The sequence below is a fragment of the Lissotriton vulgaris genome, chromosome 7, assembly GCF_964263255.1.
Source record: "Lissotriton vulgaris chromosome 7, aLisVul1.2, whole genome shotgun sequence".
Taxonomy (NCBI): domain Eukaryota; kingdom Metazoa; phylum Chordata; class Amphibia; order Caudata; family Salamandridae; genus Lissotriton; species Lissotriton vulgaris.
In genome coordinates this window covers 1,739,973,468-1,739,987,358 of record NC_141695.1, presented here as the reverse complement: position 1 = coordinate 1,739,987,358, position 13,891 = coordinate 1,739,973,468, and the positions used below count along the sequence as shown (strand labels likewise).

General features: G+C 50.2%; 1 protein-coding gene across 1 annotated transcript in view; it reads right to left on the bottom strand.

Annotated features, from left to right (window-relative positions):
- Nucleotides 1–1,844: 1,844 nt before the first annotated feature.
- The window catches only part of YBX3 (Y-box binding protein 3), a 31,550-nt gene continuing 19,503 nt past the window's right edge, over nucleotides 1,845–13,891 (bottom strand). The window contains exons 4-10 of the mRNA XM_086933001.1: nucleotides 10,649–10,738; nucleotides 8,278–8,400; nucleotides 7,483–7,689; nucleotides 5,690–5,787; nucleotides 4,867–5,053; nucleotides 3,422–3,535; nucleotides 1,845–2,482 (exon numbers count right to left, since the gene is read on the bottom strand). Of these exons, the coding sequence (XP_086789127.1) occupies nucleotides 3,458–3,535; nucleotides 4,867–5,053; nucleotides 5,690–5,787; nucleotides 7,483–7,689; nucleotides 8,278–8,400; nucleotides 10,649–10,738 (783 nt within the window). The 3' untranslated portion in view covers nucleotides 1,845–2,482; nucleotides 3,422–3,457. The remainder of the gene's footprint in view (nucleotides 2,483–3,421; nucleotides 3,536–4,866; nucleotides 5,054–5,689; nucleotides 5,788–7,482; nucleotides 7,690–8,277; nucleotides 8,401–10,648; nucleotides 10,739–13,891) is intronic.

Genomic DNA, 13,891 nt, shown 5'->3' with positions numbered 1-13,891 from the left:
CACCAAAAAAAAAATATAACGGGGGAGTCTCTTGAGAGGGTCTGGAAGGAATAATTAAAAATGTGCACCAATAAAAAATAAAAAACAGGCATTTTCTGAGGAGCATCAACAAGAGCCAATTGAAAAGATTGACGGTCTTTGAAGCCATAGTCTGAATGCAACATGCCTTGCAGCACATGCGCACCGACTTTAGGCTCTACCTAAAAATAATGAACTAGCAGCCAACGTGAGCGCTCCGAGCAGCAAAGCCAGAATTCTGGAAGGAAGAACCAAGGGAAAAAAGGTTACGTTTGCCCATTGGTAGAGTGGGTAGGGGGAGAAGAGTTGGCAATATGGCACCGTACCCTTCACATGCTGGAAAAAGAAAAAAACAGCTTTACTTCACTGCTGCAGATCAACTCCGGAGGGGCCCTGAACCCTTCCCTGTAGCCAACGTGGTACAGGTTACCTTTTGAGGAAAACCTGACCTGCAGAACGTGTGTAGCAAGTAATCTTTGCTTCATAGCGCATGTGATCCACAGGAAATGTTGGGCAGAGGACAGGGCCAGCACAAGATTCTACACCACAACCACCCCACGCCCTCCCCCCACTCCACTCAAAACAGTCATACATCTACATTGAGCAATGCAGGTCTCATGTTCGTAGGCATGGGCATGAAACTCCACTTGCAGAGTTTCCCACTCATGCTAGGCTCATACAACGGCTGGCTGAGATAGGGCTAAAAGATCAAGCATTGAGCTGGGTTCAGTCATACCTGTCATTGAGAACACAGAAGGTGGCATTGGATCAGATTGCCTCAAAACCCTCCAAGATAAAATGCAGTGTTCCCCAGGGGTCGGCACCAAGCCCGCTACTATTTAATGTTTACCTGGCTCCTCTGTTTACACTAATTTCAAACTGGGGGGTCAAAGCAATCTCGTATGCTGATGACACCCAGCTGGTGTTCCCATACTCTGAGGTGTCGGAGGAGGCTTTTGCAACTTTCAAGGGGTGCCTCCGAGATGTGGCCAGATGGATGAACGCCAACAAACTTAAATTGAATGCTGAGAAGACCGAGGTTATCTTCTTTGGCAAAGGATTTCTCAATGCTATAGTGTATAAAACAAGGACACCCTGAGCAAACAACTATCTGTACTCCTAGGTCAGGGATAAATCATATGTGTAAACCACCTAGGCAGACCTAGTGCTTGTCAAATGAATATTATAATATTATAAGGGCAAGGGACCATTATCAGAAAATTAGGTTAACAATTTGGCAACACGTCAATAATTCATTTAAAAATAATTATCAAATGAAGAAAAAAATGTGGACCCTAAACTGTTTTTACAAATTTTATCATTTGATTATTTTTATATGAATTGATGTGTTGCCAATAAAAATTGTTTTAAACTCATTTTCTGAGAAGGTACCTTGCCCTTATAATATTCATTTGACAAGCTATGTCTGCCTAGGTTGTTGTTTACACATATGATTTCTCAATGCAGCAGTCAAAGGTGGCTGCTACCACTTGCATGGAGAAACCTGTTCACGGTGAGGAACCTGCTGCTCTAGTATTCAAAAGCAGAAAGCAGCACCCTTTTGCACTGCACATGGTGCGGTTTGCATTGACAAACACTGGACCCTAAAAACACAGAGAGCCAATGCACTGCCACTTGCGGACCTCTGAAGTGACCAAAATACCCCGCTGTGCTATGCAGAATTGTGCATAGCGGAACTCAGCCCCAGCCTAGCCATTAGCAAAGTCCACAGGAAGAGGCTGGGGTGGTTCCCGCGCTGGTGCAGTCAAAGATGGCAGCTCTTTCATAGTAAACCAAGACATACAAATGACAAAGCAAAAGGCAGCTTAAGTTTAATTGGTGTTTATTGCTTGCGAAGTAGACTGCACGAGATTACACCCATTTTCAGTTTCACGTTTTTCATTTACACAAAAAAAGTTGCCATGGTGAACTTGCAGTAAACAGAGCCCCGGGATGCGGTGCAAAATTTTACAAAAATAAGCTTCCCCTTTTACACAAAAAAAGGCCACACCTGGGGATTTAGCACCAGATGAGCTGATTCTCTAAAAGTGTGCTTTTACTTCTCGCATTTTTAAGTAGAAAATTTGGTATTACAAGAAACCCTGAATTAAATAAAAAACGTGAAAATGGAACGGGTTGTGGCAAACCTTGCACTTCTCTTTGCGCCGGGCGGGTAGGTGTCACATTATTTCATTCATGCCTTCCCCTGCCCCGTTCACGCAAATGAGCCTCTCCGCGGGTCTCGTCAGCTGTTGATTCCCCTTTGAGTTTCTTCACTCAGATTATAAAGCAGTTTTGTTTCTTCCTCACTTTTAGAATTTCGGTTCGGATGTTAGCTTTGCATTTCAAATCTTTGGTGGTTCATTTCCTGGTGCCATCATGATTTTATTTTTTCCTTTCTAATTTGCTGGATGTTTCATTCCTCTGTTTAATTTCCCTTTAATTCCGGTTGAATTTACGACACCTACAAAGAGAAAGGAGAATTAAAAGCCAAACGCATTTAAGTGACAAGTCTAGTGTTCCTAGAGGCAGCAGATGTCAACTGAGAACCAGCCCCGCCCCAATCTTTCCTTTTACAGATCATCCATTTGCCATTGGTGGCCGAGGCTCAAGTGAATCAACTGACTAGGAACCGTGGCTGCAAGAGAAAGACTTGTCAAAGGGCAGAGGACAGCCAAGGGCAAGCCTGGTGTCCGAAAAGTGTTCAGGGAGCTAGACTGATTTAGGAATACCCCTAAACATTTAGTAGCCAGGGGAAGGTACTAGAGCGCACAGATTAAAGGGGAGCAGGGGATCCCATCAAACACCAGGCCAGAGGCAATGCTGTAGCATATAGCGGATGCACAGAGTGCGCATTCCCAGTAGGTACATCTGCTGCTGGCTGCCAAGTCTTTAACCTTATAGTCAAGGCCTTATATACACAGGACCAAAACCAACAAAACGTAAGCAGCTACCACTGGATACCAAAAGGTTTTATACATCCCCAGCGGTGTGAGAAACCATGCCAAGTCTGTCAAACCCTGAGCACAGGTGGCACCTGTACCTACGTTCTGCATGATGAGCACATCAGCAGGTTTACCATACGGGAGGCTTGCACACTTCTATGTCGGAGGGAGTTAATTGGGTGGTCGTGGTGACGGATACAGATTTAGACGAGAACAGGTGTAAAAACTGCACTGCCACAAAACAGCCAGAGAGCGTGTTGGTCTGGGTTAACTGCCTCAGACAGGAGGCAGTCATGTATCCTCCTTCGGGGTCAACCCGCTCCAGCACCACCCACCACGTCATGACCAGCAGTAGACCTCAAGCTCGGATCTGCAGTGACCCATCACTGCCATAAATGGCCACATTAAGGTCAGTTAAGTAATGGCCACACACATGGAGCCAGAATCCGTTTGATCACCTGGATGATGGTGGAGGTGTCCTGGGGAGCCGGACCTCACTCAGTCTTGCTCTCCCCGCTGGCCACCACTGCAGCAGCAGGGCTCTCCGCTGGTGTGGATTCGGCCACCTTGCCCTGAAAGAAAGGCAATGATATTAACTCCGTCATGGGCTGCATATGAAGCGCACAAAACTACAAAAACCGGTGAAGGGAGCAGACTGGATGAAGCAATACAAGAGCCAACGTAGCATCAGGCAGCCTGCAACTTGGGTAGAATCCATACTAGTTACCACTGAAGCAATGCAGGCTGCAGCAAGTCAACTTACCCCATCAACCACGCAAACTAGTGCTAGTAACCTAGCAAGCACAGAAGTGGAGAGAGGGCGGCCCTTCAAGCACACCTAGTTCTCTCAATCATTCACTGACTAAGCCCTCTGGTCGGTCTGAAGAATTTAGAGAGGCTGCAATATATCTGATTTACTGCACATCAGTGCAAGGGCGAGCCGGAGGTCAGACTCTTCTACTAAAGGAAACTAACAAGGCCATGGGCAAAGAGCCCCATGCTTTACGCTGGGGACAACACCAGAAGGTTTCCAGTTCACCGTGTAGTCAGATTCAAGAGCTGTCGCATATAAACCCTGGCCTTGACATAAAGCACAGTCCACTGCACATCTGTGGGGAGGTGGGTCTTGCATGCTGCGGTTGTGCAGCCTCAGTGAAACTCACCAACCCCTTTAGGACCCTCAAGGGTAATTTGTAAAAATTTTAGCTTACCGGTGGGTAGCTGTGGCCCTCGGCAGAAAGTCGTACACAAAGGAAGCAGCATAAAGCATTCAAGTAGCAAGAAAATAGTTAAAGAAATAGAAAAGACACCCAAGAAATCTGACAAGTATAGAGAATGTATTTTTAGATACGACAAAAAGATCCGCTGGAGGCTTCCAGTGGTTTGGGATTTACACGGTACAGTAAGTCATAGCACATCCAGATTCCCAGCTCAACCCATCCATTTACTGGCAGTGTGAGCAAATGCACTATGGTCTGCTCCGTTACACACTGACTGCCGGGGTCCACAAGAATCCTTCGTTTCATGCTGGGCATCTGTGTCACTGTTCATATATTACCAGTAATTCCAGCGCCTTGAAGACAGTCAAAGGCATGCCAGATTACAGCAGGGCCAGGTAACGGGAGGATTAGACTGCAACCCCTTCATCCTCGGGGACCAAGACCTCTGCTACTTCCAACTAGCTACACTAGATACTCAGCCACAGTAAACCGTGCCACAGAGAACAGAGGGTAACAGGAGTACGACTGATGCAGACATTTCGGAGAAGCATTGATCAGACACTCCTTACCAAGTGAGTCAAGTGTGCACAGCACTTCAAACCAGCACTACGAGGACACAAGCTGCGAAGGATGCATTGCTTGCACAGACCCCACGGTGCCCAGCACTCCTCTCCATGCATTACCTCTTTGCCATCTTGGGGTTGGGTGTTCTGCGGGTTGGCGCGGCGCCGGTAGTTGTAGGGGCGCCTGTTGTACCCGCGTCGGGTTTGGGGCTGGTGCTGCTGGTCAGAGACTGCAATGTTCTCACCCTGGTTCTCCTTGTTGTCACCGTCCCCTGCCACAGGCGGTGGTCTTGGGCGCGGGGGTCCTCTGTGGAATTAAAGTGCCTTTGAGTCTACATGCATAGCTACAATTGCATTTGCACTCCCGACTAGAATTACGCACACACCCATCCCAATAGTAGGCTCCCTGGCACACCCCATTAATTCGCACCAAGAAGCCCGCGCGCTCATACGCTGCAGCATGCTGCTCACAAACCGGGGCACTGCAATTAAGCGATTCTGCAGTTATGTTTGCATAGTTTTGGATTTGACGAGTCGAACACAAATGGTGCATTACAAAGAAGTGTCCAACTCAACCACCGTTGCTGAACTGCAGCAACGTGTGCTGCTGTGCAGGGCACTTCGGAATGGCTGACTAACTTGCAGTAACATTCCTGTATGACTAAACTAACACGGTGAAACCTGTGCCATGACGTTATGGCGTTAACATGGCAAAACAACATGATACCATCACAAAACGTACCACATAATGAACATTTTCTTGTTACATAATTAAATAAACTCAGTCAGATAAGTTGGTCATGCCTTGCCGCATAATACAGTGGCCCTGCTCATACAAAGGCTACTCTGGGTGCTCAGCATAAGCGCCCTGCCGGCCGCACCATCACCAGCTGGGTCCACCTGGGATGACGCCAGAGTAGAGCCGCGCCACGCATGCGCTCACCTGCGGTACCGAGGCCTGTAGTTGGGCTGGCGTCCTGGCTGCGGGTTCTGGTTTGGCCCTACTTCGCCACCGCCTTCCTTCATCTCCCCTTCTCCGCCCTAGAAGAGATGCCGAGCGCAAGCTTAAGGAGACGGGACAGACAAGGCTTTACCACCAGCACACAAACTTGAACAGTAAAAGAACGAAACCAGAGCCACTTGGAGGGTTAAAGATGTACAGACCTCGAGCACTAATGAAGACCCTGCCGAGATGCCCCTACCCAAATGGAAGCAACTGGAGCAAACGAACAGGGCAGGTAGCCTCCCTCTACCTCCACCAGTCTATACTTTAGTGCCGAGAGGGCCAGACAAGTCTCCTGCAAGACTGTATCAGCAGTACATCCAATAGTGATGCTTCTGCACGCAGGAGAACGTTTCCAAAGTCTCAAAGGCATCCCCAGAGTTTTGCGCCCTAGCAAACTACGGCCTGCATCTACAGGATGTCCACGGTAACTCATCACAAGGGTACAATACGCTGAACCAATGAGACAGAACAAGGGACCTTCATCTTTTCACCGCTGGCGGAGACCATGTAAAGTCACCACCAGGGGCACAGTGCAGGTCACACTGCACAGACCAGGCCTGTGGCATTTGCAAAATCCAGGTATGCATGTCAAGATCACACCCCAGCAGCACCCAGGGCACCGACATATCCACAAAGGCCCACAACAGCAGATGTGGACCAAGGGATGAGGAAGGCACCTACCGTTACAACCAAAAGAACCCACCAACAAGATAGGTGCTCAACGCACAGGAATGCATAGTGTGTTTATGTTCTTAGGTTCATGCTGTAAAAACGCTAGGAATGGACAATTGTGCATGTTCGGCCCAGGAGGATAAAACTTGTACCAAGGTAGCTCCATCTTCAGGACATTGTCAGAACCAACCAAAACTCCTGAGTAGCAACAATGCAGGGAAAGCCCAGGCAGAAAAGGAGGCCTAAATTCTACAGTTGACCACATCAAGACCAACCTCCCACGTGCAAGTAACTCGTGGTCCTCTGGAATGGCACGGATGCCAGAGCTTCAAAAGGAACGCAGTCCGAGTGCACACAGGATTAAGCGTGCCCTGCTGCGTGCCAATGGAGGAGCACATGGGCACGTTGACTAGTTTCCCAGACAGCTGTCGTGCTGTGTAACTCACCCCATGCGGTACCCCACCTCCCCCACATAGCCCAGAGCAGCATCACCAGTTAAATTTAGCAGGTACCACTAGGACAGCTGTCAGCAAACCCTGCAGAGAAACATGCCACTCTGCAATACACAAAACATTAGTTAGCTTCCAAGAGCAGTCTGATATTTAAATACCACCACCTCCCTTAGGCAGAGCACCAAACACCGGTTTATTCTGCCTGGATGGCCCAAAGTCACACGGTCAGTTTTTTAGGGTAATAAATAAATTAAGACTGGTGCAACTAGAAGCACCCGGAAACGAAAGCCCGATCTTCACAACTTCGGGCTACATCCATGTCCAAGCATCACACATTTAAGCAGCATGCAGTGAGATCCAACTGCGGCCGGCATAAAGCACCCTTCCCTTGTGTATGAACTTGTGTAAACCCTCAACAGGCAGCCACGGGTTACAACTGAAGGCTACAACTCTTCAGCCAGGTCTCCAGGGTGTGGAGTGCTCCATTGCGCTCTGCGGCTGCGGCGGCAGCAGCGAGGGTTGCGCTCATGCTGCTGCGCCTTGACGCCGGTTCTCCACATTCCCACCTGTGAGGGAGGGTAGACCCAGGGTGCAGTGCATATTTACCTGTGCGCCGGAGTGCTGGCCGGGACCCTGCGGGCGGCGGTTGAAGCCGCGCTGGACGTAATAGGGCGGGAAGCGCCGCTGCCTGAACTGCGGGCGCCGCTGCTGCCCCTGCCCCCGGGGGTTCTCTCCGTCGCCAGCTTGGTGCGGTGGGGGGCCGCCGCCACCGCCCTCCTCCTCTTCCTCCTCCTCGTCTTCCTCCTCCTCCCCCTGGTGCGGAGGAAGCAAAGACGATACAAGGGGGTCACAACCAGGGGGCTGGCGCAACCCAGGTCAAGGGGGCTCAGAGGGACCCTAGGCTGGCGCAACCCAGGGCAGGGGGGGCTCAGAGGGACCCGGGGCTGGCGCAACCCAGGGCAGAGGGGCTCAGAGGGACCCAGGGCAGAGGGGCTCAGAGGGACCCAGGGCTGGCGCAACCCAGGGAAGAGGGGGCTCAGAGGGACCCGGGGCTGGCGCAACCCAGGGCAGAGGGGGCTCATAGAGACTCTGGGCTGGCGCAACCCAGGGCAGAGGGGGCTCAGAGGGAACCAGGGTTGGGGGCTGCTTGTGGTGGTGCCACGGGAGTGGGGCCACAATAGTGCAGCAGGGAGGGTTCATGCTCCCATCGCACTATGAGCCATCAGACGCACCTTTAAAGCAGAGCTTGGGGTATGGGTCTGCGCCGCCCCATCATTACTGCCAGCGCCTGGAGTGCGCGCTGCAGACCTGGTGCCACCCAGATGCCCCACATGCACTAGGCCTGGCAGTTACAGCGCCTTTAATTCATGCAGCCCCCCAGGGGAGCCCCAGCACACTCACGTTTCGTGGTGGTCCACGGCGGCGGTTGTAGTAACCTCGGCGGTAGCGGCGTCGGTCGGCAGCGTAGCGGCTTCCCTGGACAGGGACGCCCTCCGGGCCGGTGACATTGGCGGCCTCGGCTCCCTGCAGAGGAAGAGAAACTGTGAGGACAGGGAAGGGAAGGACAAGACGAGGGACACGGAAGGGAAGGGAAGGACAAGACGAGGGACACGGAAGGGACGGACAAGACGAGGGACACGGAAGGGACGGACAAGACGAGGGACACGGAAGGGAAGGACAAGACGAGGGACACGGAAGGGACGGACAAGACGAGGGACACGGAAGGGACGGACAAGACGAGGGACACGGAAGGGACGGACAAGACGAGGGACACGGAAGGGACGGACAAGACGAGGGACACGGAAGGGACGGACAAGACGAGGGACACGGAAGGGACGGACAGGACGAGGGACACGGAAGGGACGGACAGGACGAAAAGGGAAGGACAGGACGAGGGACACGGAAGGGAAGGGCAGGACGAGGACACCGAAGGACAGGACTTCCTGGAGCCAGAGCTGTAACCCACCCACGGGTTCACTAGAAAGAGTTAAGGAAAGAAGACCCCACTTGTTCCAGGGAGCAGGGTGCTATAGACTAAGTCAGAGGGGAATCCCTGGAAAAACTGCTTTATTATTGTAATCACTTCACTATCTCATTATTATACCTCATTCACCCAGCATATTTAATTCTACAAACTCTTCATAGTTCCCACACTAAAAAGTAATGGTCAGTCTTTATTTCTCATTAAACAGAAGAGTACAACCCTTCTGAAATTTTAATTAAATGAAAATTGTGAAGAGATCTTTTTCTGAACACATAAAACATTTCACAGTGCAGTACATTATATTTGGACAATAAGTCCACGACGTATCCTAAAACAACAACTAAAAGAAAAATCTAAGTATTAGCAATAGTTTGTCTCTCCCTCCACTCAATGTTTTGAGACTGAACTATTTTGTCTGATGCCTGATGGAGCTACTTGGTTTAGTTACAGGTGAGATGGGCCTTGGATTCCCTCCTTGGTCGTCACCTACCCAGTCGGTCTCTAGGCAGACTTCTTTTCATCTCTCCTTATTGTCTCTTCCCTAGCTCCTATCCTCTCTCCCCTGAATCTCTCCCCTTGCCTGCTACTCTGCCTACCCCCTGTCCTTTGTGCCCTTTGACTAAGCACTCCTTCTCCCCTTGTTGGGGAAAGATCCAATATTTATACTCTGGAGTCTCAGCGAACCCGCTGAGTGAGTCCACTGCGACAAGGGAGCCACTCACACTTGAGGTATGGTATGGCACGCCTTGCTAAAGCACTCCCTTTCCCCTTTTTGGGGAAGGATCCAGTATGTAGGCCTTGGAGTCTCAGACCTCTGAGAGAGTCCACTGCGTAAAGGGAGCCTCTCGCAATAGTGATAGGGAAGGGATACCACTTCCCCTGGGATCACAGCTTACTGGACTTTGGACGTCGCCTTGACTAGTCTACCGGTTTGTCCCAGTCACCCTTCCCCTCCTCTTCCCATGCTGTGACTCTCACCCTCCCCATCTCTTTGCCACCTTCATGGTCTACTTCCCATCTCCAACCCCCCCCCTGAATCTTTGACCTTGCCTTCTTTTCCCCTTACGTATTTGTGCTTATTGTTTATCTCGACCTTACAAGTAACTATGTGCCATGCTCTAAGAACTGTGTAACCTTTGTAACGATGTAACCTGTAACTATGATCTGATGCTCATGTAAAGCGCTCCGATACCTCCGGGTCTAGCCAGCGCTATATAAAACTTTTAAAATAAAATTTTAAAAATAATGTGATCAGAAGAAGATCTTTTTGGTAATTTTAATTAAATAAAAATTGTGAAGGGTTGTACTCTTCTGTTTTATGAGAAATAAAAAGACTTAAACGTTACATTTTAGTGTGGGAACTATATTTTAAGAGTTAGTGGAATTAAATATGCAGGATGACTGAGGTATAATGAGATAGTGAAGTGAGTACAATAATAAAGCAGTTTTTCCAGGGATTCCCCTCTGACTTACTTAGTCACTAGAAAGAGTAAAAATGACACAGGGCCGTGGGTGGAAATAACGGCCTGAGAAGCAGACCCCCCATAGCCATGCGGCCCCTGGAGGGAGCTCGGATGGAGCCTGGACGGACCAAGGCATCAGGCAAATGGCGGTGGCGCAGTGGCCCGCTTCAGGCGCCCACCATCAGGGAAAGAAGCAAGGTCCAACCCCCAGCTTCCAAACACCAGCCTCACCATGTCACCTGGAATGCCAGGCAGAGCCGGCCTCTCGGGGGCAGGGGGCTGGCTTCAGGGGTGCGTGACCCGGACACAAAACACGACTGCTCACCTTCTCTCCGGCGACAACATCGAACTCCACGGTCTCGCCATCTCCTACGCTGCGAAGGTACTTCCGGGGATTGTTCTTCTTAATTGCGGTCTAGTTTAAAAAAAAAAAAAATTAGTCATGACAGGGCTTACATTTCACACACGCTTTGCAGTTTCTGCAGCTGACCCCATTACTCAATCTATCAACGTTTGAGGACCAGGAGCGAAGTGAGGCACCCCAGGCAGGTGTGCGAGCGCTGCAGAACAGGTAGGCTTCTTTGGTGCGTGGTTAACTCACTGAGCCATCTTACTACCTAGGAGCGTGAAATGTAAACAGCCAAACTTTCAGAGATTGCTTAATTTAAAGGGAAGTATAAAAGGCTAACAAACTATATTTAGATTTCACCCTCTGTACTCCCAAGGGGGTGGGTCATGGGCTTTGCCTGGGTGTTAACGCGGGTGCAGTTCAGAATCCCACAGCTGTGTAGCCAGAGCCCAGAACTAGTCCAAAAATCTACACCTGCATTGTGCACTGAACACATGCTTTGCAGAAGGAGGAGCTACAGCCAGGGCCCAAGACCGCTCTGCAGCAGGCACAATACTGGATGAACTCGACCAGCGGTGCACTTGGGACGCAATCACGAGGCATGCATGTGAACAAGGTCAGCACAGTGGGAAGCGGAGACAGCTCGGACCTGGCACACCACGGTCCAGTGCCAAGCTGTAAATGTAAATGTAAATGTATTGCGATTTATATAGCGCACATATCACCCGAAGGCATCAAGGCGCTTACCTTGGTAACCCGTCCTGGTATTCCCCTGTGAGATAACCCCAGCAGGGTATCCACAAGGTGAAAGCCAGGCATCCCGCCGCGAGGGGCCGTAGTGGAGATTAAGCAAGCTATTGCCCAGAGTCGCAGAGCGTGAACCCGTGAGTCAAGTAGGCACCGGAACGAGAATTATCAAGTCCGTTGAATTTTTGAGCCCAAGACCCGCCGAGGCGGGGAATTGAACCCTGGTCCAGGACCGATCTCAGCTTCCGGGTCTGCCGCCTCTAACCCCTGAGCCACACTTCTCCTAGCCGGTAGGCCACATCTTCCAGTGGAGTCTAGCATTATCCGACACCATAGGATTGACTCCGCACACAAGCAGGAGGAGGGATTCATTCTTGTACCAATACAAGGCACCAACACAAAAAAACATAGGTCTGAACAGGGACACCGATATGGATTGTGCCAAACCACCACTGTTGCTCGGTCATTGCAATGTGGCTCCTTTCTCTTCTGACCTGATGGAAAGCAGGTAGAGAACAGCAAGAAGGCCAGAGTATAGCCTGTTCTACATCTGGCGGACACCAGGTCGGGAAACTTTTTTTTTAACTTTATTTTTGTGCAGGTATAAAAGAATACAGTCACACCAGGCTCATTCAGTATGTGAAAACGTACATCATATTACTATATCCACCGCCTTCACGCCCACAACCCGGAGGCCGGGCGGCGACATAATTTTCGTTAAGTGAGTTGCAGTTATTCTGAGACTTGCGTGCACTTCACGGAGCTCCCCAGACCTGCTTTTGTTTTATTTTTTCTCCCACAACTCCCCCCCCCCCCCTCCCACCCCCACCCTATCAACAAAACTGGCTGGTTTCTCCCCTCAACGTGGTAACAGTCCGATCACATGTCTATCAAACTACGTGTCACTAGTCCATCAGTGCCATTTGTGCCTACTCTACTGATGCTCGTCTCTCTCCCCATGTTACTGTAGATCCCCGTACATGTGTGGTGTCTCTAAGTTTGCAGTGGTTTGGTCAGTTACCGAGCATTGATCGTTATCGGGTGGTCTCCCACTCCCTCCTCTGTACTCTGTTCGTCTATGTGTCACCTCCTAAATGCCCGGCTTCTAGGCCATGGTATTGTCTCCATTTACCCCATACCTTTTGGAATTTTTTAGGACAGCCTCTCGCTTTGTATGTCACTCGTTCTGCAGCCATATAGAGGTCTAACCCTCTCCTCCACTCCTCTACTCTACTTCCGGCCTCTCCCCAGTATTTTGCAATATCCCTTTTCGCCACAACTAAAGCCAGCACCAGGAAGATAATATGTGGGCGCAGCAGGTCTACTTCTGTCACCATTCCCAGTAGTGCCAGTCTCGGATCCAGTGTCAGCTCTACTCCCAGTACCTCCCCCAATTCTGCGAATATGTGAGACCAATATCTTTTAATCGCCGCACAGGACCAGATAGTGTGGTAGAAGTCCCCCTGTTCGGCCCTGCATCGAAGACAAGTGTCATCTGTTATCCTCCCCATTTTGAGGAGACGTCTCCTATCAAAGTAAGTCCTGTGCAGCACATTCAACTGAATCAGCCTTAGCCGTGACTTAATGGCCACTTCTCGGGGGTGCATCAGGATCAGCTCCCAGTCTAAATCTTCTAATTGCCCCACTTCCGCCTCCCACACTCTCCTGAGTTTCGCCAAATTCCCTAACATATTTGTGAGTGTTTTGTAGGTGAGGGACACTGCCTGGTGTATTATCTGTTCCTGTTAGAGTCTTCCTTCTAGGGGTGAATATTCCGGTATGTCTTGTAATGATATCTTCTGTGCTTTCCATGCATGCAATAGCTGCAAGTGTTTGTACTGTTGTGAGTGGTGCAATCCAAACTCTGCCCGTAGCATTGCGAATGTCTTCAGCTCACCCTGCCTAATCACGTCCCCGATAGTCGATATCCCTATGTCGTCCCTGTAGGAGAGTAGGGTCTGCAATCCTATGATCACCCAGATTTTTTGCTTTTGTTTCACTGGTTTACGACTTTCTCTGGCTGTGGGCCTGCCAATCAGACCCACAGCCTGGCTGTTCTCTTTCTAAATTACCTCATGTACCCTAGGTGCATCTACCAATTGGTACTGGGCCACCTTATCAGACCCTGTAACTCAGGGCATAGGTGTACCCAGGGCTACCAGGGGCTGCAGCACGTATTGTGCCACCCCTGGCTGGCCTCCTAAATTCGACACAACTGGCTGCATGACAGCTGGGGCAAAGTCGTGTAATCACCCTTTGCTGTAGGTGTAGTATACCTATACCTAACCCTAAAATGGACACACAGATTCCTATCAGTCACTCCTATGGCAGGCCTTGACAATCCTGAAGGCAGAGTGCTTGGAATCGTGTGAGATGGTGCTCTGGCATGAGCTGAGCCTGTCTGCAGCTTGCGGAATCAAGTCCTAATAGCTGTTCCATGATATCGCATACCATATACTCTTAAGTGCATTA